This window comes from Strongylocentrotus purpuratus, unplaced genomic scaffold (assembly GCF_000002235.5).
Source record: "Strongylocentrotus purpuratus isolate Spur 01 unplaced genomic scaffold, Spur_5.0 spur5_scaffold_7, whole genome shotgun sequence".
Lineage (NCBI taxonomy): Eukaryota > Metazoa > Echinodermata > Echinoidea > Camarodonta > Strongylocentrotidae > Strongylocentrotus > Strongylocentrotus purpuratus.
The window spans coordinates 34,699,573-34,726,525 of NW_022145613.1; the positions used below are offsets into that span (position 1 = coordinate 34,699,573).

The 26,953-nt window shown below is 35.2% G+C and overlaps 2 protein-coding genes across 3 annotated transcripts; both read right to left on the reverse strand.

Moving 5' to 3' along the window:
• Positions 1–217: 217 nt before the first annotated feature.
• LOC584524 (tubulin polyglutamylase complex subunit 1) lies at positions 218–26,953 on the reverse strand. 2 transcript variants are annotated; one of them, XM_784384.5, is made up of 9 exons: positions 26,517–26,953; positions 25,196–25,286; positions 24,440–24,570; positions 23,659–23,722; positions 22,967–23,082; positions 22,357–22,492; positions 14,861–14,918; positions 2,535–2,621; positions 218–1,001 (listed from the first exon to the last, which is right to left on the reverse strand). In XM_784384.5, exons 1-9 carry the CDS (start codon positions 26,566–26,568, stop codon positions 984–986), a joined length of 753 nt encoding a protein of 250 aa, XP_789477.3. In that variant the 5' UTR covers positions 26,569–26,953; the 3' UTR covers positions 218–983. The 2 variants fall into 2 exon arrangements, with proteins under 2 accessions (XP_789477.3, XP_011680533.1); XM_011682231.2 differs by having other exon boundaries at positions 26,483–26,953.
• On the reverse strand, positions 6,020–10,415 carry LOC105441014. The gene is made up of 3 exons (XM_030974076.1): positions 9,829–10,415; positions 9,279–9,382; positions 6,020–8,433 (listed from the first exon to the last, which is right to left on the reverse strand). Exons 1-3 carry the CDS (start codon positions 10,191–10,193, stop codon positions 7,268–7,270), a joined length of 1,635 nt encoding a protein of 544 aa, XP_030829936.1. The 5' UTR covers positions 10,194–10,415; the 3' UTR covers positions 6,020–7,267.

Sequence of the window (26,953 nt, forward strand, 5' to 3'; positions counted from 1 at the left end):
TGCTATCACTATAGACACATCTTAAAAAGGCACTGAAGTCTTACTTCAAACTATCACCCCGATTAAATGAAGCAGCTCCCCCTGTCATATTAGGGTAGTATCATTATACAAACTACAAGATTTCTTGATTCAAACCCTGATTATAAAGTCTCTTTAAAAAGACATTTCTTTTCTCTGAGTATTAAATTTCCAGAGTTTTATGAATACCAAACACAAACACAGAGCCATGACAGAACTATGAAATATCCTATTTTACACTCTTTTCAGATTCATAACCTCTTGCAATATATCCCAACTTTGTGAAAACGAAAGAGTTTCAAACACTGCAATACAATACAATACAAAAAATAGCTTGTTAGTCATAAACCCTTTCTGATCACAATTTCTTTGGACATGGCATTATTCGTATGCTTGCACAAAGAAATTGACACACATCTCTTGAACCGTAGCGCTACTTATAACTTCTGGAATGCTGATTTGGCCGGAAATCATCGGACCACATGTGTGGTTTGAAATTTTGTTTAAAATTATTATACTGGAATGTAAAAGCTATATCCAAATGGGGGGTTGGGGGTTGTCACACCAAATCATCTAAATTTGAAGATTCTAAAAATAACGATAAAGGTTAAAGTAACAACATTTTGATTGGGAGTGTTTCATTTTCTCAAAAACTACACCTCTGTTCTACCAAAAATTAAAGACAAGAGGTGCCCCTTGTGACTAATGCCCCGTTTCACACTCCATATTATTAACAAAAAGGGGCTCTTTTTAATTTAAAGATATAATCAGAGATTGGCCCCCCTGTCTTAACATCACTACACAGTCACTGACAGTATAAAAGTATTGCACCTTTTCACACATTCAATTTCATGATATTTACAATAAAACACTCACATAATCTGCAAGCTTTGAAATGAAACCATCCTTGTGCCAATCAACATGACTCTCTTTTCTCCCTGTGATAGGTCTTAACGGTTCAAGTATCATCTGATGGGTTTCACCTGCAACACAAAAGAACATTCATTTTAGAATAATGTCCATCATGATGTCACTGCACTCATAATCAAGATATGTTTCTATGATATTACAAACTTCAGAACATATCTAATAACAAGACAAATGAAAAAATATATCTATAGGAATAAATGTGTATATGTAATTTTCACAATAATAGTTCCAATAAAGGATCAACAGATTAATAATTTATCAACACTCAGCAAAAACATTCTCTTTAAAATGATATGCAATTGGAATCATAACATTCATGCATGAGTGAGTATAGATATTCAACAATAAATGCATCTCTGCAAGAAGATTGCAAACATGTGGTATCTGGCCATCCAAATGTTGATGAGCATTTTAATCTTGTAGAGTCAAACTAAAACAATGGAGAAAAAAAACAGTAACGAGAAACGTGACGAGAGAGGCATCTTGACCATACAATCCTGAGATTATGGTTGACATTTATAGCTCAATCATTCTCATTGTTTCTCATTCTTTGTTTTTATTATTGACCTCGAATATCTTACAGATGCACATGTTCATTAATATTTGAATGGCCACTTACTTTTTTTTTTTTGCTATTTAAAAAAAATAAAACCTTTTAACGGTTAAGTGAATGTGCCCATCCAAGCATGAAAGTATAAAAGTTGATAGTACTTGATGTTGGTAAAGTTTCAATTTTTCTTTAATTTGATATATAGTTCATTATATATTATTGATGGTTTTTATGATTCTTTTGCAATAAAATCAAGATTGTCTCCTTTCTTTTTCTTGCTGATTATAGAATGCCTCAACTTAATGCCATGTTATCTTGAATCAAATCAGTTCACGACAATTAAATGATGGATAATACATTTTTTTGCTGATGTATCTCATACAAGGCTCAAAATACACAAGGGCGGTGGGCGATTCGCCCCTGTGAGCCTCATAATCGCCTGCGTCAGATTGCTCACAGGGGTGATTGCAAAATTAAAAATCACCCCTGTGGAATTATAAAATAAAGATTATCTTTTCTGTTATAACTTTCACACAATATTGAGTTTCAACTTTCAAACCTTAAACCAATGAAATGGAACTATGGAAATTAGGTTAGCGTGCAGGATTTCTCGCTCAAATTTTTAGCTGCATGTTATAACTTGTAAAGTTGTAAGAGGGAAATAATGCCGATAATGATGAAAAAGCTAAGAATTTGGGAGTATTATGGGTACCACTTAATGAATAGAAATTTGTATTTAAAAAGAGCCCTCTTCAGTACTAAAAGAGCCCCCGTGGACAAAAAATTAATTTGAGCCCTGATATCATAACACATTTTCACATACTGTACCTTTCAATGAAGGAGACATGGAATAACATGTCTCATTCATAATCAACTTTGAAAAATAGGGTAATCTTTGCCAACTTCTAATTACAGCTTTACAAGTCTTAATCATACAATATTTAAACTGTTAAATGAAATAACAGAAATCCTTAATTTTGAATACAGCTTAAGAGACTAAAAATAATAAAATGAAAAATAAATTTAAAAAACTCACCTTTTCAAGGAAGATGTCAGAAGCATGTCTAATGAACTCATCTGATGACATGGACCCAGTGAGGCTGGACTTTGCTTCAGTTTCAGCCTAGGATATGATAGACAATAACAATACTTGTTTACAGTGGATTTAAGCCCTGATGTGCCGTAGCCAGCAAACGATACTCAAGAATGGGAGCATTGCAATAAGGATTTTGACACAGAAGATCTACATTTTTCTCCCAGGAACAGAGACATGTATGTTGTACATTCTATATCATCAAAGATATAATATGGCAAATTTATCACTGTCAGTCTGGAAATTTAAATTACGACTATTGTCCAAAACCACTGGGGCAGTACAGAAAGGGTATTAAATTACTGTACAAATCCACTATTTATTCACCATTCCATGAACTTTGAAAAATTTCATTCCATGTAACGGTAAAACCGACCACAGTTTCACATATCTACAATCAGAGTCTATAGATAAAGCTGCCAGTAAGTAAAAATACGCTACATGAATAATAACAACTTTTAAGTGTTAAAGCTAAAAATTGGATTTTCAACAATTTGTTTGTCCAAAGAAATCATGAATGGCACCTTCGCTTTCACAATTTTTGCATTTTCTAACAGAAAAATTGATAATTTTACAACTCAGTGATCCTATTTTCTTTTTCATGAATCAATCTAAAGAAAAATATGCTCATGCCTTTGTCCTGCAGCATGCTTTTCATTGTGTTTTGGTTTTCATAAATGGACAGGAAATTCAGTCAGGATTATATCTGATTGATATTCCTTCTTCAGCTTGAATTGGTAGACTTTGACCATAGTCCCAAGGGGAAGATCAAAATTTTACACCATGTATTGACTAACAATCCAAAGAAATAGGTGCACCTTGTAATATTTATCCAAAACAATTTCCCCAACTGCAATTCTAGATTACAATGGGCTATATTTCACAGCTCCATTTAAAAACTGACATTCACAGAACAAAAAATCAATGGCAATATAACAGAGATACAAATGTTTCTGGAATTCATAGGGATTTTCCCACATCATTTTCAAAAATATTTGTATCTGACATCTTTTGTTAAAAAAAGCCCCCTGCAAGAATGGTGAATGCCACCTATGAAACGGATAAATAAGAGTAAATAATAATACTTCAACAAAATAGAATCTTTTAAATGAACCCCCAACTGCCTTGTTAACGGTGAACTCAGTAATTACAAAGTAGAAAACCAGTTGTTTTGGTATCATATTGTCAATGATCAATGAAATATAATCCAGCTATCAAACATCATAAAAAATGTGAATTCTCCATATTTTTTAAATATCAAAAACAATGTCTTGGATTCTCAAAGTGAAGAATATTCTTGATAACTTATGTCTTTCTGATTTATAGAATATATCAAGCTATCAATCTGACTTGATCCACTTATTAACCAAAAGCTTCAAGAAATAAGTGTGCAGGAGTGGCATGGTGATATTTAGTTCAACCAGCAATGCACTTTTGCTAGACTTTTCAAACAAAGCTTAAAACATGTTAAAAATAACTTGATTCCTTTTTAATTAAAAAAATATAGAAATTGTCAGTAAATTGTTATGTCTAAATCAGAAACTACCAATAGTGAATGGATGTTACAGTCACATTCTAAGAGCTGAACGATTGATTATGTACTCATTGTTTTGCTAATAATATCAGTGATTAATTTCACTAATTGTTTGTGCGTGCTTGCTTCCTTTGAAGTCAAACATAGACAACAATTCCTTATGAGGTATTGCTGAATATAACACAATCAATTCTAATTGAACAATTAAATCTTCCCTAAAAAGCATGCTTTTAGTGAGATTTTTTCGCCACACTTGAACGAAAGTTCAAACATTGATATTTGGACAGAGTCCAAACCTCAATTTTTTTGTAAATTTATGAATGCACCTAGACTCACCTAGATTCAGTGAACGTCATGCCGTTCAATCTGATATTGCGTAAGGTCACAGAAACCCACATATTTCTGAAGTGAAAGAACCTTTTGTAGATCCTATACATAACGTTTCACAATGGGCACTCAGATGAGAGCCCATTGAATTATCTAAATATAAATCACTGATTATGTCATGTATTTCATCTTTTGCACAAGCTGCGCCTTGAGCGTTTGATTGTCAAGTGGATTTGGCGCCAAAAAAATCTTATGTATTATTATTATTATTATTAAAAAGAATCCCAGATAAAATCAGCAACTTAAATAATAATAATAGTGGCTTTTTATAAAGCACATCAGGTCTGCCATGCATGCCACGCATGACGCCCATGCCAATGGAAATGGAAAATACTAATACAAAAGAAGGTACAATATATCAATACAATATTTACATATTGAACCTCAAGCATTATTAAAGGTACTATGTCCCTTTTGCAGCCAACCTCAAATGCTGTAGAACTTTGCAGGAATTATGAATATGTCATGTATGTCCTATTAGACCGCGGGCCATAGATCAAATATGTGGCTTATTTTTCATTTTCGTGCCTCAACTCTTGTATATACCTAAATTTTTGTTACTCAATAGAACAAAAATCATTGAATAACAATTGATAACTCGTCAGTGCAATAAGTTGCACATTAATTAATTATGCTAATTTAAAAAAGTTACAGCGCCCTCTTGTGTTCAAATCTTGAGATCTGTGTTGTGCTAATGGGTTCCACAGGATTTTATTGGACTTGGAGGTTTTGTTTCACCCAGGGAATAACACCCAAGTCTGTCTTGGAATGGTTGGTGTTATATTTTTCTTTATTTAAAGGTTAAGTCCATCCTAACAAATATTTTAGTTTAAATAAAGTCAGAAAAATGAAAGGAAGACGACAGTGAAAGTTTTCAGCAAGTTTTGAAAGTAAGCAAGTTATCAATTTTTGAAGGTGTGATTAATGAAACACAACTCGACAACTCCACAATGTAACTTTTTTCTGCTTCTATTCAGGATGGACTTCCCCCTTTGATTAAACAACAAACAAAAACAATCTTGAAAATAAATAGAGATAAATAAAGAGAGAGATTAATAGAGAGGGGAGAGAAGTGGAAAAGAGGGGGGGGGGGTCAGGAGATAATGGGGACTTTGGTAGACTGTGGTACTTTTATTTATGTATTTATTCATTTTTGTTTTTATTTGTTTGGGGGGATATCAATGTGTGCACATGAGGATGCACATCTTTTAATGAGTATAATCATGGTTTCAATGCATTTTGACTACCAGTATTCATCACTTACTACACAACTTGAACCATCCTTCGGTATCCCATCACAAATATAGCACCCCCCACACTTATACTGAAAACTTCACCCTCTCTCTCTCTCTGGCTGTATGTCTGCCCCCCCCTCTCTCTCTCTCTCTCTCTCTCTCTCTCTCTATATATATATATATACAGTGCATACACACACACACAAACAATCCAATAAATTAATTTACATTAAAACACAATTTGAACAGGTGTCAAGATAGATAAGCCAAAATTTCCATATTCAATCAATATTTTTAATCATCTTTTAACTACATGTATCTCAAATACATTGCAAAATCACAGGAAGTTTTGACAATGGGGTGGGGGGGGGGGCAGTAGACGTAATGCATAGTATGAAGTAGATTCATTGTAAGAAAAATAAATTGTATTCATGATGAGGTACACTTTTCTGGCTCTTAAAGGAAATTTCCAGGCAGTTTTGTTTTTGTTTTTTTCATAACAATGATCAAACTCATTCCTTAATACCAAATCTATTAAACTGCCCCAACAGATTTTGAACAAGTATAAGTCTACTGTACTAGCAATACAGAGAATTAATTCATACAATGACTTTCAAATGTTCAATATCATTGTGTACTGTTAGAGGGAGAAAATCCATCATTGATTCATACAAGGCATGGAAACCAGACATAAATCAACTTCCTTGCTACTTGCCTTTGATGATTTGATGATTTAATTATATTTTTAACAATATTTTCCCTCCATTACGTTGATGACAAAAACAAGAATTGCCAGATACCCACATTTGTACAGCATAAAACATAAACTTAAACGTGAATACATTTCAATTACTAATCATGGTATTTACAAAATTGTGAACTACTTAATCTCAATCCTCCGATAGTGCACAATTAGAATATTTTTTCACAATGGAACAAAATACTTACATGTCCAGTTCAAATCTATACCTACAATGGTACAATGTATTTATTTAGCAGTGAATAGAGGCAAAAAACACATTTATCTCCCGACATCTACAAGTATTTTCTTCCCTTACATTAACATATTGAGAAACAACTTTCAGTGTCAAGTCATGATGAAAAAAAAATACATGAAGAACAAATACTTTCCAGAATGACAAAGGGAATGACCATTACTCAACATGTATCAGGAATTTTCAAAATAAAATATTGGTTCCTGTTTATAGAGCACTTGTTATGCTTTATGACACTTCTCTTTACCTGCATGTAGTAATACCTAGCAACAAAATATGTACTGCTCTGGTTAGATGGGTACCCATTTACATGTACATGTACACCTGAGTGAAACATGGTAACAATGGATTCATGTTATGTTTGTCTAAATGACTATGTACCATAAACAATTGAATGTGCAGTGCAGTCAATAAACCACTACTAGACTTGGGCATCAAAAACATTTTGCTGGAAGTATATACATTTACCTCACAAATACTGTAAATGACTATATATTCAAAGTGGTTATAAATTTTTAAGCCTCATCAATCTCTAAAGTTTTCATATAAATCACATGAACAGTAAAATACAACATCATACAAGTGTGACCTTGTTAAGTGACGAACTGCCATTGAGAGGGATGAATGCTTGGGAAGAAGGATCCTTCCTTTTGCTCTCAAGAACATAATATCCTGGGCAACTGAAAGAAGGCGGGGATGGAGCTCATCAGGCACCTCAACCTTTCCGGAGTCTCTTGGGTCAGAACTTGCCCCAGTTGACCATGCAAGAAAATTAAAGAGTGCAGAAGGCACAATTTTGTCGACTGTGTCCAGGGTTGAGTCATCAGCTGTGGGGGGCCACTTTATTGGGTTAGGTGCATTGACGATGCTGTCTTTAACAACCTGGGCAGCATGGAACATATCCCTCAGGTGATAAGCTCTGGATGGAACTGCATGTGAAGGGTCATCACTCACAGCTTCATTGCACTCGCTTTCTTCACTTGTCATTTCTCCAACTGCATCCTCTACTACCTCCTCAACAGACAGATTTTCAACAAATACAATGTCGCTCTCCACCTTCCTAGAAGGCCTGACAAAACAAAGAGCAGGGTGTGAGGATTTCAATCGTGCTTTCAATCGGTAGGTTTTGAAGGAGGAGGCATCTAATCCTTCAACTCCCCTGACTTCCTTGATGAAGAGTTGGTTCAGCTTAGTCAGCCTAAGGATCTCCTTATTTTTCATTATCCTTTCCTCAATTACCTTTTTGCAGAAACTAGAGTATGACTTATCATATATTACTGTTTGCTGAGTATCCTGTTTATAAGTATTACATCTCTTCACAACTTTTGTATACCTGTAATAGCACGATTTATGGTACCTTACTTCTATTGCAACAAGATCTTTCCCACGTATGTGTAAAAGCAATTGTTCATCTTGCTTTAATAAAGCGGCCTCTAACAGATGCCCCCCATCTTTTCTTTCACAAAGAATTAATTTTTCTACCTTCCGTTTACCAGAAGACTGTTCGCGGATATACTTAGCTCCTTTGCAGATAATGCAATGGACTGGCAATACATGCGGCTTATCAAAGTCATGGCTGGTAGAGGGTTGATTTTCATGGGATACTCTCGACCGCAGCAGTCTCTTGGGTGCAGGGGCATCCTCACTTGCTGACACTTCCTCTGGATCTTCTGTAGATGTCTTCTCAGCATCTGTGGGTTTAACAAGAAAAAGAGAAGGAAGAAAGGAACAGACAGGGGAAAAAATACTGATTAAAACCAATTTTATCAAAATCATTCTGATTTTCTGAATATATAACTCAATGTGGTGTTGGTGTTGAAAGTGTGGATCAAGCTGCTGAACCAAGCTCCAACACTGACTGTACTTGAGAAATAGCTCAATACTGAGTGATGTCACGCCTTTTATGTGATCCACTCACGATTTCAAGCGAAAAGGCTATACAACGAAAGTGAAATCAGTGAGAAATGGCATTCAAATTTCATCAAACAGGATGTAAAATCTAAAATCGTATTTTCAAATCAAAAGAGAAAATGTTATTAATCTTTAGAAAATAGACACATATATAGCTCTGATGATTTGTAAAACATTTTGACTGTAAATTGGATTTCGCTTAACTTTGCTGTGACGTTATCATTTGGTTCATGATCTTAAGATCACCAACACCAACACCGAACTTCAAATCACAAATTTCCCAATCTCTAGGCGATTTGTGTTGGGGAATAGGGAAATAACAAATAAATCGTCAAAGCGAACCATGATACTCGGTTCAGCAGACAACATTCAACAACATATTTTCCGAGGTCAATTCCAACACCAGCCGCATTTCAAGTTCAGTGTTGTGGCTTTTGACACTGAACTTGAAATCGCCAGTAGATCTAAATGTGTAGATGCAGAACAATTATTGCACAATTGCACCTACCGGTGTCTTCTTTTGCACTGCCTCACACACGCACAGATCAAACACTCTCCTTCTCTTCTTTGTCTTTGTACTGTACTGTTTAAATTATTTTAGCAGCATTTAATCATTGTTTATTACCTCTCTTCTTCTGAAGTCTTGTCAATGCTCTACTGATTGTCGTTACGTTGCAAAAGTGTCGGTAACATTCAGCATGATATCCTCGAAGCCGAGTATGGTGCTCCCTAGTAAAAGAAAATGTGAGAGATGTAGACTAATAAATAATTTCTATTAAAGTTCAATCTGCTAAAATACAAGAACTGCTGGACCTAGTTTAAGTAGTTAGGCCTATGTAAATGGCTTAATTTCTTGACACAAGCAAGAGTCAAGAATTAGACTATTTTATAATTTATCTGGAGACGAAAAAAAGTAGAGGGTCTAGACAGTAGTAGTAGGGACAGGGTCTAGTAGTAGTAGATCTAGACCTAGAAAATCTATCCTGTAATCCAGGACCATAGACATAGTAGATGAGAGGTCTAGATCTAGTCTGTTCTCTACTACTCTAGACCAAATTTGTAATTTCTGCTCTTTTTTCAAGTGCAATTTTTATTTCGGGGAAAATGTGAACACTTTTCATTTCATGCAGGCCTAGATATCTAGATCTATACCAATATATTAGGTGATAACTTACCTGCTTGTTGTCGATGACTGAAGACCGACTTGTCCCACACCTTCACTTTCGTGTACGTGTTCTTGCAACTTCTCTGCAACTTCACTTTCTAAACTCTCTTCCACGATTACCCACTTAGCTGCACACTCCTTACACTTTTGATAGCTTTTATCACTAAATGGTATAATCTTGCTCTGAGTATCGATGACATGTATGGAACAGAAAGCGGATTCACCAGCCTCAGAATTGTCCGTCTCACTGGCATCAAACGACTCAGAAGTCGCCATAGTACACAGTGAAAGTCGCAGTGCACAGTAAAAGTCGCATAGGCGTGCGCATAAAACAAAGAATATGATTGGCCAAAAGCCAGTCACTCCACACATCATGCTATCAGCAACGTATTGTGATTGGTCATTCTTACCGTAGAAAGTGAAAAATTGTCTCAAATTTGTTTTTTGTTTTTTGATATTTTCAGAAAATGTGCAAGTTTTGTTACTGACGAGTTTCAGATGTGACTGTAATAAATATTTTTAAACATGTTGACCAAAATACAGCTAGATACAAATTTGAGGCACGAGATGAAAAGAAAATGCACCTCGGCCCGCGGTCTATATCTGTGAAATTTAAACTTGAGCAGTGTCCTCATATTCAAATTATGCAAGGAAACCCGTTTACTTGCTAGACTTCACTGTCAGACACTATTGAGTGACTGACTGGCTTTTTTTCTTCTTTGGTAATAACATACATGAAAAGAGTTGTAAAGGGTACATGAGCATTTGTCTACATCAATAACCCACTTCTTGTGATGGCCAAGATTAAACTGATTGAATCTTTGCGCAGCATAAAACGTATGACCATTCAGTACAATTGTCTGAAAATCAAGACTATTACTTTTGGGCTCTATAGCCCTAAAGTCGATTTGACAACTAATAGTCGTTATTTTCCCACTTGAAGACATTTTCAAGCCCCACCTTTTTTTAGGGAAGTTCTAAATTAGTATTATCTTTCAAATGCAGTTGGAATTTAACTTTTTCATTTTTTTGGCATGCAAATGGGACATAGTACCTTTAAACTAAGAGCATATAAAAAGCATAACTAAACTAGTTTCAGGAACAATGACAAAAATAGCCTAAGATTAACCTAAAATAAGCACATATTTGAATTAGCTATGACAACATATTCTTATTCTTGTATCTCACAAAAACAAAGCCATACAACATTATTAGTATTAGGATCTGCATGTATATAAAAACCATACAATATTAATTTTATTATCAAAATCAGGCTGACTAGTGAAATAACAAAATTCGATAGTCACGCTATATTGTATTGACAGTTGAAGTTCCTGGATGACAGAGCAATACAAAAATAATATTGATCTGTGATCCGGGTACTGCACTGAAGATATTAAATACACTGATTTATTGTATCACTTGGAAGCCTTATATAGATAACAATTCGTCGCTCGCATCTCGAACCGTCCTCTCCGCGCATTTCCAAGCGAAAGTCAGTTTTGCAGAAAACGCGTTTAAAAAATAGGACTTTTTGAAATGGTAATTGTTAGACTTTAGAACAGATTATATTAAAAATCAATGAGACTACTTGAGAGCTTAGGTCTTAATGTTGTATACAGTGTGTTTAGATTTTCTTGAGTTGGAGTATTTTTGCTACAATTGTTTTGTAAACAGAGAGGACGGTTCGTGGAAAAGATAAAATGCGCGATCACGCTACGCGACTACTTGCGCGCAACCTGACAGTGTACAGAATGAATGGAAGGCTCTGGTACTGCGCGCAACAAAGGACGGTTCGTGGTGCAGACAAATCCTATAATCGGTGAGCGGACGTTTTGTGATGATTACGGTATTACCTAACCAAGCTTATTCACGCTCTGAAATTTCTACAGGATGTAGGTAACCATGAGTACATGCAATAAATGGAAAAAAACGAAAAACGAAAAAATAGCAAATTTTGCTAGAGAGGACGGTTCGTGGTGAGAGCGACGAATTGTTTATATCCTGCATCAAAAAAATAATTTCCCCCAAAATGATAATAATAATCAAAAGACTGATTGTTGCTACGGCAGGCACCTAGTGACAACGAATTTGTTTGATAAAATTATGGAAATGCAAGCACTAGTTTAGACAAACAGAACTTTGTCATTCCTTGCTTATTTTTCCTGATTGAGGTGTCATATAAAAGGGCAGAACCTCAACTTTCTAGAAATGTAATCTTCTCCTTGAAATTCAGATACCGTCCGCCAAATGACTTTTGGTTTCCTCTCTTCAAATTCATTGTAATCATTCATGCGTGAAATATGCATCATATGAGTTGCATCAATGAAAGAGGAGGATCTAAGCTTTCCAAATATGTGTCATTTAGTAATTATAAATGTGACTAAGTTATGATAAAACATCAATAATTCTCGGTATCGTTTTTTCTGTGACGCACTGTATACTGTATATATTTTTTGTTAAATGTTATCAACATTTTAATTTTAAAACTTTTTTTTACATTTTTAATTTTAATTAAATGTATTGAATAACAAAAAATTATCTAAACAAATTTTGTGTTTATTTTGATCATGTGACACATATTTAACCATTCAAGAACCAATACATTTTCGATGCAGGATATGATTTACACTATTTTATACCAATTGCCATGTGGCTCTAAAAATACTATTAATAAAGACTTACTCAGGGTGAATATAGAATATATCGTCGTTGGGGTGACAAAACCTTGTATCTCAATTTTTTGAGATTTGGATTTTTTTGCATAATTTTGTACCTAATGGCCTACGACACCACCTGATAAATCTATGAAACGCCTCCTTCTCGGTTTTTTCACAAATTCCACACAAACACCCTTAAACTAAACCTCGCAACTTTAACCCCCTTTGAAGTTGCAATGACAAAACCTTGTAACATAAGAATCGTAATTCCTTTTCCTTGTAACTCACACACGGCCTAACAGTACCAAAGTTAGTGTATTCAAATCCTCGTAACTCATTTAGAGTTGGAAGTAAGAACTTGTATCTCAATTTGAATAAAAACTAAAAACTTGTATCTCAATGTAGATAAACACAAAAACCTTGTAACTCACTTTCAAATATAACTAGATGGAATTTTGACTGCGCGCAGTCAAAAATTATGCCTCCGCCATAGAGCAACTTTACAAACCAAAACGGAAGCAATTTTTAAAATTCAAGTTTGATTGTAATCCATCTGTCGGTTTTAATAATAATGCATTCACAAGCTATTTATAGTCATACATAATGAGCCCCATGACCTTTGACCTGATGACCCTAAAATCTAATCAGTTAATTGGCTCTGCAAGATACATATATACATGTCTTGAGTTTGATAGTAATCTGTCTATTGGTTCTCATTATAATGTGATCACAAGCTATTTGTGCATACATAATGAGCCCTGTGACCTTTGACCTCATGACCCCAAAATATAATCAGTTCATTGGCTCTGTTAGATACATACATGACCCAAGTTTGGCAGGAATCCATTGACCGGTTCTTGAGATAACGCGATCACGAGCTATTTTTGTAGACATAATGAGCCCTGTGACCTTCGACCTCGTGACCCCAAAATCTAATCAGTCCATTGGCTCTGTTAGATACATACATGACCCAAGTTTGGCACGAATCCATCGATCGGTTCTTGAGATAACGCGATCACAAGCTATTTTTGTATACATAATGAGCCCTGTAACATTTGACCTCCGACCTCGTGACCCCAAAATCTAATCAGTTCATTGGCTCTGTTAGATACATATATGACCCAAGTTTGGCAGGAATCCATTGATCGGTTCTTGAGATATTGCGATCACAAGCTATTTTTGAATACATAATGAGCCCTGTGACCTTTGACCTTCAACCTCGTGACCCCAAAATCTAATCAGTTCATTGGCTCTGCAAGATACATACATGATCCAAGTTTAGAGAGAATCCATCAATTGGTTCTTGAGATAACGCGATCACGAGAACGGGACGTACGGACGTACGGACGGACGTACGTACGGACGGACGTACGGACGGACGGACAACCAGAAAACATAATGCCTCCGGCTACTTTGTAGCGGAGGCATAAAAACAATTATTTTACTGTATTTCAACAATGACATTAAAAATTGTATAAATATTTCAGTTTTAAAAAGAAAGGATGGTGTCACAGCACTACATTTGTTGAGACAGGAAAGTTTTATTTTATTTTTGAGATACGAGGTTTTGTCACCCCACCGACGATATGTAGAAATTGGATTCAGAATACCGGTAAGCATATTCACAATTATGCAAAGGGCTAAACAGACAGGCAATTCGAATGGAGATTACAGTGTGATTTGTGATTACAAGTGCATCACTATAATGTATACAGGGCAAACACTTGAAACTAGGTAACAAGGTCATGAATTTGCCCCCCCCCCCCCCCCCCCCCGGCCTGCTGCTAGTAGTACTGATATCTCTTATTAGTCAGCAATTTACTAAATTGCTTCTCTCTTTCTAACTGCATGACTTTTCTTGCAGCAAATAAATGCTATCATGTAACAGGGTAAGAGCCTGCACAAGTGGAGTGAGTAAATCATAACTCATCATATCACGAGCAGGGGACAAATATGCTGTAAAGTGCTTTGATCAATAGGGACCCCCCCCCCCCCTTCAAAAGGGTAACCTACATTGAAGTACAATGTATTTGTAAGGTAGATTACTTAATCAGGGGGGGTGTTTCACAAAGATCCTAAATTGAACTTAACTCTAAGTTTGACTTAAAAATTATGGAGAGCTATTTGTAGCCTTAAAATAAAATATAATAAAAAGTGATAAATTCCACATCAAGAACATGAAATCTCCTTGATAATAGAAAATATGAATGATTTGAATCAACATTTTATGCCTTTTAAAATAACTTTTACAAAATGTTTTCATAGATGCTAATGGCTTTTCATAAACTTTAAGTCCGATTTAGAGATAAGTTCAACTTAGGATGTTTGTGAAACACCCCCCAGGGAAAGAATCACAAGATTTACGCCTGCAATCCTCCATACCTCTTCTAAGCAGCCTAATATCTGAGCTTCATTCAACCTAGCTCCAGCTTGAAGTATTCTGCAAGCAAAATCAATAGCAAAAAAATTAGTTGCAAATAACCCATACAGGGCCAGGAATAATTACGGCCAATGATAGCATGAAAATACAATGAATATGAGAATATAACATCATACTTAATCATACAATTTCAATCTAATTTAATTCTAACTTTTGATCCTGTATGTTAATTCTTAAAATATGCTGAAATTATGCTATGGTTTACAACTTCAAGGTGAATTGGAGTAAAGGGAGTGAATTTTCTTCAAATTGCCTAGGTCACAAATACACCGAGCCCTGTACGATGTTCCCTACCCGGCGGCTTGCCGTGGATTTTAGAGACCGTACAGGACTTTTATAACCTTCTCTTATGGTATTCTTTGTTTCTTCCTTCTATCATTTTCTCTCTATCTTTCCATATATTATTTTCTGATTTTTTCTTTCTCTTTCTCTCTTTTATTACTTTGCCGCCAAAGACACAATCACTTTTGATTGAAGATCGCTTCCTAGACCGCTTGTCTGTTCACACTCACAGTTGGACCGATCTAGCCTGGATCGGTCTAGGAAGTGAGTGAGAACGGGGTCTTACTTTGCTTGTGTGATTAGAATTCAATTGCTGAAACTTTCTATCTCTGACAGTGAGAGCAATATTGTTTTTTCAAATTTTTCCCTTTTTGTAAAAATAAGAAATGAAGAATATAAAGCTATTTGTAACTTGTTTCCAGACAAAGAACGAAAGAATGAAGAAAAAAAAGGGGGGAAAAAAAGAAGTTCGCAGCACTCCTTCTGACCTCGAGCTCTTTCGAATCCATATAAAACTGGAATATTTCTTTTTCACAGATCATGCCCCAGGAACATTCTACCAGGTCGTTTCCAAGAAAAGTTGCTTTGTTAATGGTGTTCTCTCAGACACCATCTCATGTTTTCCCATTCAATTACAACAATGAAAAATATATTAGCGTGACTTGCAGTTACTTTTTCACAAATTGCATATTTGCCACCGTCATGAAAAATATATACCTTGTTTTTATTTTAACTGATGGGCTTGACAAGAAGATGCCTTCTCCCTGTAGGCACTCAAGGTTTTATGGATAACATATTACATGTATCATAGGTCCTCCCAAAAGAGAAGATCCTCCTGAGTATATACATTTTGAAAGAAATTAAATTTTATGTGTTGAAACAAATGGAAGAGTTGTTTGGCACTACATCAAAGTAACATTAGTCATGTCACTGGTTCAGCAACTTAGAAATTACCATGTCTAGAGATTAATACTTTCAAATATACCCTTTCTTACGTCCACTTCATTAAAACTTTCATCAATCGACTTCTCTGCTTTCTTTTAGAGCAACTAGACATTACGGTGAGATCTCACTTTAAAGGCAAAGACAGTGATTGGAAATGCCCTAACTTCAAAAAATGAAATGGAAGCTCTCATTACCAATCATGTGAAAGAATATGTTTTGACTAATACATGATGATAACAAATTTGCCGGGAAACCGCCTATTAATTCATATATTTGGTAAATTTGTTTCTCTCATGGTCTGTGAGAGATATAGGGTAGTCCCATATACATCTTTCTGTGTATAATGCTTGTAACTTTACGAAGAATGGGCCAAATTTCTTATCATTTTGATGATTCCAGAACCTTACAGGTGCTAGATGCTAGATGCTAGATGATCAACCTTTTCTGATCGATTCCACAATGTTTCTTTCACAATGCAATCGCATGACCAAATCTTTACCTTTAAGATAGTTCCAATAAAGAAACACTACCGGTATTCAAGACTACAGGTGCAGGTCACACTCTGTACCATGCTCCTCTTGTTGACTTTGTTTGAGTGGTGCGTACATGCATACGCAAGTGTGTGTGAGCGTGTGAGTTCGATCATGGGTTATGAATTGTACATGTATTAAGTTAATAGAATTATGTTATTATGATGAAAAAGTATCGTATTTTGAAGACTTTTTTTTACTGTTTTGAAAATGAATGAAATAAAATTTTTAAAAATTACGGATAAACATAAAGTATGCTTTTTTTGTTTAATATCTACCCCAATCCAAGAAATTCATTTTTCACCACTCTCTGAAAAAGGACATTTATTTTGATAATCAGTAGGCCTATATCTTCAACTAAATTTCCGAAAAAGGGATGAAACAATAGAAAACACAGCATGACATGGAATGAGTGAAATGCAAGAAGGATCATTGTCCATTTTCCCCCTCATCCTCACCACAAAAACAAAAAAAATGAATGTAAGAAAATGAAATAGTAAAGTGCATTTTTATGAGGAGGGGGCAAGTATTTGGATACCTCTCCACTGATGAAAGCATTTTTAAATTCACTCTCATGAAATCAGTCTCACTTATAATATCTTTATAATAACTGGAATGAATTTGAACAAGGTTATCACAGATTGCAAGGTGATCTAGCAGACATGTCTGGTTCCTGTAGGCCTCATTCACATGTGATGGGTAAACCAAAAAGTACATTAAACATAACCGTGGCAAAATACAATGACATCAGCATAGTGCACATTGAATATCTCAATCAGAATTTTATAACACACAGATCAGAAAATACAAATCATGGCCTCAACTACCTGCAGTCTTGATTTTTTAAATATTTTTGTGTCTTTTAACTTTTAAATCTTTATTTTCCTCAGCATTTTTATTGTTGACATGGTTTGCCATGTTTACGTGTGAACAAGGCATTGATTTCCGACCTACTTTGTCTACCTCACAGTCGGACCCTGGGAGCTTACACAAAACATAAAAGGAAATACTATCAAATAAATACCATCTCTCACTGTCAGCTATTTTTTTTAGAAAACTTGGATAGAGTCCAAAATTGAAACGTGTGACTTCTATTGCTGAATTCCTTTGCGTTCCTAATAATACCCCTGCTACAAATTGCATACTTGTCAAAGGGAACGTGTAACAAAAGAAGACGAACCCACTCAATACAAACTTCCTAGGCCAATTCCAAGAAAAAGTATATTGTTGATGGTGTGATAGCGTGCAACTACGTTATCTGAAACACAAGCCTCTCTAAAGAAAAATTGTTGTAAAGAACATTCAAACATTTGGTGGTGGTGGTGGTGGGGGGGGGGGGGGGTCATGGTTGTTATCCTGAGATAAATCAAGCCCCCTAGCACCTACCTTTCAGAAAAGGGGTTGCTGTTCACTACATTTCTAACAAGCAAAAAACAAAAAAAGACAGCCAACAAAAAAAGGAAAGATTTTTCTTTTCAGATCAAATGAGTTCAAGATTTTTCCTCCTATATTCTAAACCAATTAAATGAAAAATTCAACCATTTTCAAAACTATTTAAAAAGGATTTTGAGCTGTAGCCTGTACTCATTTGTTTGTTTTAATTCTAAAGCTACATGTAGATGAATTCAGGTAAATGTTTCTCCATACATGAGAAGAGCTCTAAACTGAAGGCCCATTAGGAAATAATTATAGAATTTCAAAAGATTTGGGACAGACTCATTTACTTGCAGAATGCATGTATCTGTCTGCCTAATGCCTAATGCCTAATAAAGGACCAGACGGCAACTTAATTCTTTACCAACTCCCAAAAATATTTCAATAGTTTTTAAAAACTTGTGCTACATCCACAATCTCTGAATATGTCTCCTAGTCATGGACTTGTGCGATATTGCACACAATAAAGCACAAATATTAAACAAGAAAAATGTGACTGCGTTTTCCTACTCTCCTATATGCCTCTGCCCTAAATTCAGTGTACTGTAGGAAATGGATGGAATTATTTGTGACATATCACAATGACAACAAAAAGCCTATGATCAAATGTCAGCTGACCACTATGATCTTGAACTTCAAGCCCCAAACATATTTGGATCATCTTCCTTTAGTAATATTGTTACCATTATTGATGCTCAGACCTCAGTTCTTGACATATTGGGATAATAAGGGTAATACCTCATCTCAGAAATTGACCTCTTTGACCATTGACCTATTTAACCAAAATCTAATTAGATCTTCTTCCTATGGCAATACATATTATGCACAAGTTGGAGCCTCATAAATATCTCTAGTGGTTCTTGAGAGATCGTGATAACGAGGCAAATACCCGGAATTTCATAAGTTGACCTCTGGACCTTTGACCAAGTTACTCCAAAATCCTATTAGATTGTCTCCCTATGGTGATACCTACTATCATCAAGGAAGTTAATATCTCAACCGGTTCTTGAGATATCATGATAACGAGAAATCGGGATGTATGGACAGACAACCCGCAAAAACATGATGCCTCTTTAGCTGGCACCACCTTCAGTGGGCGGAGGCATAAAAAAAAGGGGTTGGTTCATAGTTCTATTTCCTTAAAAATCGACCTTGCGTTATTGGAATGCTTTGGTGCCATGACCGTTCCCAGACAGCAAACAACAGAGAAGGTATGTTAGGGGTAGGCGCCAAAAGTAATTACACGCAATGTACTGAGTGTGTAACAACGCTCATATTGTATTGTCCTCCCTCCTCTGAAACCGTCCATGAAGGCTCATGACCATATCTACTTAACACACGGGAGAACTTGAGAAGGGTTGCTTTAGTAAAGGTTGCGTGACTGGGCTCTCAAATTCAGTTGCCACACACAATGGGTTCTTCTACCCTTTTTTCTTCACAATAACAGACAATATAATACCTTCAAAGGTACTTTTATCCACTTGCAAACTTTTATCGATTGCAACAAGATTTCCTTTACAGTACTTTAATCTTGCTGTTCTTCATACATGCATATATGCTATAGATAGACTCAATAACACATTCATTGACATTAAAAGGAATTATGAGTTCTTGTGAAAAATCATTAGTTGAAATTTATTTTGAATAGTCTATAGAATTAAATAATTGTGACAAAAACATTCAAACATTGTATGTAGCAAAATTAAAGCAAAGGCACATTTAATGCATATATAGTGCCATTCCATCAGTCTTGATCATTTAGCAGTTAAAAATTCACAATAACAGACAATATAATACCTTCAAAGGTACTTTTATCCACTTGCAAACTTTTATCGATTGCAACAAGATTTCCTTTACAGAACTTTAATCTTGCTGTTCTTCATACATGCATATATGCTATAGATAGACTCAATAACACATTCATCGACATTAAAAGGAATTATGAGTTCTTGTGAAAAATCATTAGCTGAAATTTATTTTGAATAGTCTATAGAATTAAATAATTGTGACAAAAACATCCAAACATTGTATGTAGCAAAATTAAAGCAAAGGCACATTTAATGCATATACAGTGCCGTTCCATCAGTCTTGATCATTTAGCAGTTAAAAATTCAAACACCTATAAGATCAGGGGGCTGTTTACAAAGATCTTAAGTTGAACTTATCTCTAAGTTGGACTTAACAATTATGGAAAGCCATTAGCATCTATTAAAATATTTTATAAAAGTTATTTTAAAAAGCATAAAATGTTGATTCAAATCAATTATATTTTCTATTATCATGGAGATTTCATGTTTTTGATGTGGAATTTATAAAAAGTCTAAAATATCTAAATTTTCTCTTTTGAATATATTTTGTTTTAAGGCTACAAATGGCTCTCCATAATTTTAAAGTCCAACTTGGAGTTAAGTTCAACTTAAAGATGATGTTGAGTTCTGGTCATGCGATTGCATTGAATTGCATTGAGAAAAGGTTGATCATCTAGCATATAAGAATTTGTGTGTATTGCAAGGTTCTGGAATCATCAAAATGATAAGAAATTTGGCCAAGTCTTGGTAAAGTTACAAACACTGTACACAGAAAGATGTATATGGGACTACACGAACACGTGGCGTAAAAATCCTACCCCCGAGTTTTACGATGTTACATGACATAGTTAGAATATGAAGGCATTTGAAGAGCCATGCTTTTCAGGGAACATGTCTTATCTGATGTTCTTACACACTTGCATAATATAAATGATAACGCTCACAAATTATTTTTCACCTCTTCCCAGAACTCAACCTTCTCTTTAAAATTGTTATGAAACAGCCCCTATGTTAACTATGGTTCACTAAGAATTGTTCGTTGCCCTAGTTGCTATGCAAAGTTCATAAAGGCAAGTAATGTATGCAGTCATATTCTTTTTTTCACCTTGTCATTGCGTGACAGCAGGTGCCATTGCAGCATTATTGTAGAGAGTATATTTGCACGAATGACATAACAAAATAACTTGATTTTTGTTGTTGCCAATTTAAAGCTTGTTTACACTAACAATAGATGACGAATGCTTGGATGAAAGGTTCCAGCCAGGAGGGTGTCTGGGCGTCCAAAAGACACTTTTTGTTGTTGGTGGTGGATGCCCTATATCTTTTAAAATTCACTTTTATTAATGAAAACACACAGAGAGAGAGAGAGAGAGAGAGAGAGAGAGAGAGGGAGATCATTTTTCTTGCAGCATTTGGGGCATGGGGGTTGAAGTAGAGCTACATGTCTGGTATATTGAGCTGTCTCCAAACACAAACTACAAGAAGTTCCGCAGCAGATTCTAACAGCAGTATGAACAGACTGAAATCTAGAGCTCTCAATGGATAGAGGAAGAAAAGATCATCTAGAGCGTGGCCTTGATAATTTTTAAAGTAAATACAAGTACTGGTAAATTCCTTTGCAAAATCACTCAGACAGCAAACTGTATACTTCTGAGCTCTAGAGGGGGTAGTTGAGGATGAAAGAGACTGGAAGAAAGAGTCCTACTAGGATTTCTTTATGAGTGATATACTGGTCCCATTCATGTCGCAAGAATCATTTCTTTCCAATAACCAAATTCCCTTCTGATCTGCATGTAATCACTTCTCAAAATGCAAGTTATGCATGAAAGAATGCATGAAAGAGAGACTAATATTCATTGTATTCTATTAGCATCATCAAAGATAGAAGGGAAATTCCTTAAACACAGTCTGATATGTCAATAAAAAGGCATTGCTTTTTGTAAATGAAACACAAACAGCATTAGAACTAGATGAATGCAAAGATTCATAATGGTCATGTCTACATGTGAAATATGCCCCGATAATGCTTATCCTCGAAAGAAAAAAAAATCCCAATATCTTTTCACTTTAATCGGCATGGGAGGGGAGATAAAAAACCATCGCACAATTTGTGTAGAGGCAGCATGGAATGATTAATCCATTTATTGCACAATTATTTCATTAAATCTATCACTAAATTATACTCCACAGGATCACAATAATGAAGATTATTCATGAAAAGTCAAGTTTCAGCATTTATTCCCTAAACTTTCAATATCTCATGGTTCATAGTGAAATAGTGCTGAAACACGCATAGGCTAGGACAATGATTGCATGTGCGCAACCCTTGCACTATACTTGGGTAGGGGGTTCATGTTGCTGGAGCATGCGTTGGATCCTCTGTTTCAACCATTCATATTTCTGGACAGACTAGGAAGCAGAGTACACAGATATACTTACGAGATAGGCTCCGTAGATGTGGTTGTAACAGATTCTTTGAGCTCTTGTAGAACAGCTTCACAAAGAATCTGCGGGACCTGACCATTCGATTGCGAGTCCAGACACGCATGCAAACCCTCTGATTGTTGCAAGAAATCTATGAATAGTAGATGCGAGAATTAAAAAGGAAACGTTATGAGGCAAGAAAAAGACTTAAATTTTCGATAGCAAGGTAACTGCTGTCATACCATCATTTGACATTGTCTTAATCATATTTCTTGCCACTCAACTTTTTATCTTCTTATAGTGATATATTGATCCATCCTTTAAAAAAATAAATGCAAACTTTGGCTTAATTTTGTTAATATTTTAAAGCAACAACCAATGAATATTGGTACACACTGAGTAAGTCAAACGTTACAATCTTGTAGATGCATACATAAACAGGGCTGTATTGTTTATGTATTGCTTCACTGATATGAACAGTTAGTGGGTAAAAGAAGAGTTTTAACCAATGCATATCTGTAATGCTGCTAAACAACTATCTTTGTGAGAGCTCCTGCTAGTCTGGAAACTGGTCTGAATGAACAGCCTCTCCAAACATGTTAATATCTTGCATTAGATATATTACCTTTGAGTACAAATGCAGTCAGTATGCCGTGGTGAAACACATCAAGCGGAATAAATTCATGGTCTCTTGGGCTTATCTTCTTCATAACATCATCTTCTATAGTTTCTGGAACAAACCTGAAAGATTGTGGAAAAGAATGTGATGATTGCAATCACGATGGCAACGTTGAGATTGATTATATGGGGTATAGATGACGTTTTTAATGTGTGGATAAATATAAATCATGATTATAACCCTTTCCCTTACTTAAACTTAATCTAATCACATCCATGATCATTATTTCATCACATAATCCAGTAGCTGTAATTATTCCCAATTCTCTTATTTCTGCCCTTTAATAACATTTTATGATACCATTCCATACAATGCAATTAAAACATCAGATTAGGAAAGATATAATGTATGATTATCTCTTAAAGACAGGCTTTCTTGATTCTAATTTAGGTTGACTTGAAAAAATGTATCAAATACTGCAAAATCTCTTTCAATTCTTGCTACCATTCATTTTTCTTACTCAATGGATATATTCACAACTTTAATCAAAATCTTAAATTGTAGCCATAATATTTTGCTATGAACTTATTACCAAATGATACTAAATTGTTTGCCCATTTCTTTTCTTCTCTATTTTTTTCCCTTCCTAAACCTCTTGCAAATCAGTAAAAAAAAATGTTAAGCTTTAGTATCCTGACCTCAAAATTGTCCGCAGCAATTCCTTGTATGCTGATCCAGTCAAACCAAAGGAATGTTTAGAACCTGTAATAAAAGAAAGAAAAAAAAAGAAACGTTTAGGAAAGCTATCTTTGCAAAATGGCTGCATTCACATCGATTGTCTCAATTCTGCCATTAACTCAAAAAGGACTAAATTAGGGGTAAATGGTTACTGGTTTCCCCCACAGGTCTGCATTGTATCTGCCTACAACGCAGCAATGAACGCATCATGTCAACACCTATCAATATTCTAAAACTTTGTTGCAAGTATTTGTTTCAATTTTGTTGTTGGTGACTGGTGATCTTGGAAGTTTCAGCCCATTCCATGACACTAAATACCTCAGTCACACCAACACCAGTCCAACAACAGATAGCCCAAACAAAAATGACTTTACCAAGATTTTCAACAAAGAAGAAGGTTTGATTGAAGTTGGTTAGTAATCAGTAGTGACTGGAGTAAAATGATAAAAATTGTTTTCCTCCATATCTTTGCCCCAAAGGGCAATTTTCATTTTTGTAACAAAACAAAAAAAATTCACATTTACATTGTATTTGTATACATCAATCAAATACATGTTTCAACATGAGCCATCTTAAAGTGAACTCATTTCCCCCCCCTTCAATTAAAACATAAATGTAGTGCTCATCCTTCATATAGCATGTCTTTATCATAAATTATTAACATAACTAAAATGTCACCCCATCAGACAAATGTTACCCTATGAACACTTGCAGAGGGAAAAGAAGACTGGCTCCACTTACTTGACGGTGTGCTCAAGATCTGATATGCTGTGGCTACATTATCCTCAAATGCCAACCGACTGTGATGAGTGAGAACCAGGACTTGATGTGCCCTCACCACTCGATTCCCCTTCTCCCGGATACTTTCAAAGCTGAAAAACAAAAGCAAGGACAATTTTGGTGAATTAATTTATTTTTTGTTTCAACGAGCCAGAACTTTATGACGGAACAATGAGTTACAAGTATTTCTACAAAATCAGGTGGAGATGGTTTGATACTATAGAACCTCATATTTCATGGAATTTTGGTTTTTGTGGGATGGCAGTCCCCATTAAAGCTAGAAGGAATATATGGTACAAAATAAGCTCCTGCCTACACTTATGATTATGATTAACAAGTTTGAATTAAGCACTTGTGGTAACATTAAATTTTTTATTAATTCATGCTTATTTACATGTACGTATCATACATTACAATCTGTCATATGAATTGTCATATTTTCTATATAAAAGCCCTCAAATCAATTAGTAAGAAAACTTGAAACATACAGTATTACATGAAGTAGAAACAGGTACTAATAGACTGTAATTACCGGTAAAGATAATACCGGTAGGTATACAAAAGTGAAAAATAACCCAAAATCACATTTTAACTAAATACCACCTTGCATTATTGTAATATTATAAACATTCATGAAGCCAACACTGGAGCTCTCATATCACATCTCTATCTTCACTCCACCAATTAATGACATATATTCATCTGATTCATACTTACTAGCTTGCAAGGAACTGTATGGGATCCTCTGGTCTGTTAGCGATAATCTTTGAGAGGGAATCTCTTACCCACTTTCCAACATGACTTCTCTCTGTGAACATGAAAGATAACATCATGCAGCTAAGTTAAAGTACAGTACAAGATGAGAAAATTTACTCTACAGACTGCATTTTGCAATTTGTGCATAGCCCCAGATAGATTCCAATCACTAGCTAAGTCGTTCATTATGCAGCTGAACCACTCTACATAGGCGTAACGTTACAGGAGATGATGCAACTACTAATTTTTTGTAATGAATTTTTACTAATTTTCTTCATATTGATATTATTGAGAGATCGATAATATATATATAATTCATAGATCATATACAAAATCAAAGTTTGCATTAGACAAGACATATTAGGCTAGAACCATTTAACGAAAAATTGATAAAAACTTATACAATTTAAGCATTTAACTTTTAAGTGATTTTCCATATTTCACAATATAAACGTGAAATAGAAAGGAATATAAAATAGGGCATTTTTTAGCAAATATCCTTTTGGCTGAAAAAGTGTCATGTGACACTCAATAAATTGTTGTATAGTCAAGATCGTGCAATATTTATATAACAACCTTTTTTGCATGGTAACACATGTACAAAAGTGAAGTTTTGTTTTTTCTTTTTCTTTTCATTCTTATTCCTTGTTTTGGTCATCAAAATTAAAAAGATAGGATATTGGAAGAAGGAAAAAAAGGGGAGAGAGGAGCCCATAATTTGTATACCAGCTGTGATCCACATTATAAATTTCAAAAAGAGAGAAAAGGGAAAATTAAAAGGAAATTAATATTAAAAAGAAACTAGGCATTGGTGATTATATAGTCTGTTCTTGACCGATTGCTAATACAAAAAACCTAACAAAAGCGCATGTATCTCTCCCTGGTCTGCATATGTATCATTGTTTGCGTTAATTAATTGTCTATAAGCTGGGAGCATCTCACGTGAAGATCGACACCCTGGATTTAATCAAGTCCAAAGGATCGCAAATACCCTCAACCTTATCAAATAATGCATTCATTTCGTTGTTTAATTTATATGTTCGTCTCCACATTAAGAAATCCCATTGTGCCATCATATTTCAATCTCATTCTCATTCTCGAGCTCATATATGCAGCCTGAACGTGGCCATCAACCCACCTCCTCCTGAAGTTATGGTACGAATGAAATGTTGTTACCGGTATTATAAAGGTATTTCAAAGGGCATCACCTTTTTTGAATATCACATACATATTCCTACATACATGTACCTAATAATATTTGAGACCACAGCATTGTTATTACCCAAGTACTCTCGTCTGCTTTCTAGGTTTTTATCATCTGATCTTCCGGCCATTTTGAAGAAAATAAATTTAGCTTGAACTTGAAGTTGATGTCTCTTTTTTCTCCCTGGTCCTGGTGGAGGTCTTGATTCTAAATTCCTCCTTTGCCCTAATAAGTGATGGCACTGATCTTCAGTTCGGTCTGTTTCTTACTAAAGTTATAATTCAATTCAGGTACAGGTTAGGTTGTCAAGACGATGTGATGCCACATTGCTGGCTTGTCGGCACGGCGACAGGTCCCGGTACATCGGCTGAGCTGGAACATGGGAGGCTAGGAACGAGCCCCTGGTGTGTAAGGAAGCGCGGCGGAAATTCGAATGTGTAGTGCAGTGGTAGCGGAACTTTGGGTACCGGTAAAGCGCTCTTGCCTCTCGTACTAGTTTTCACCAAGTCACAGGG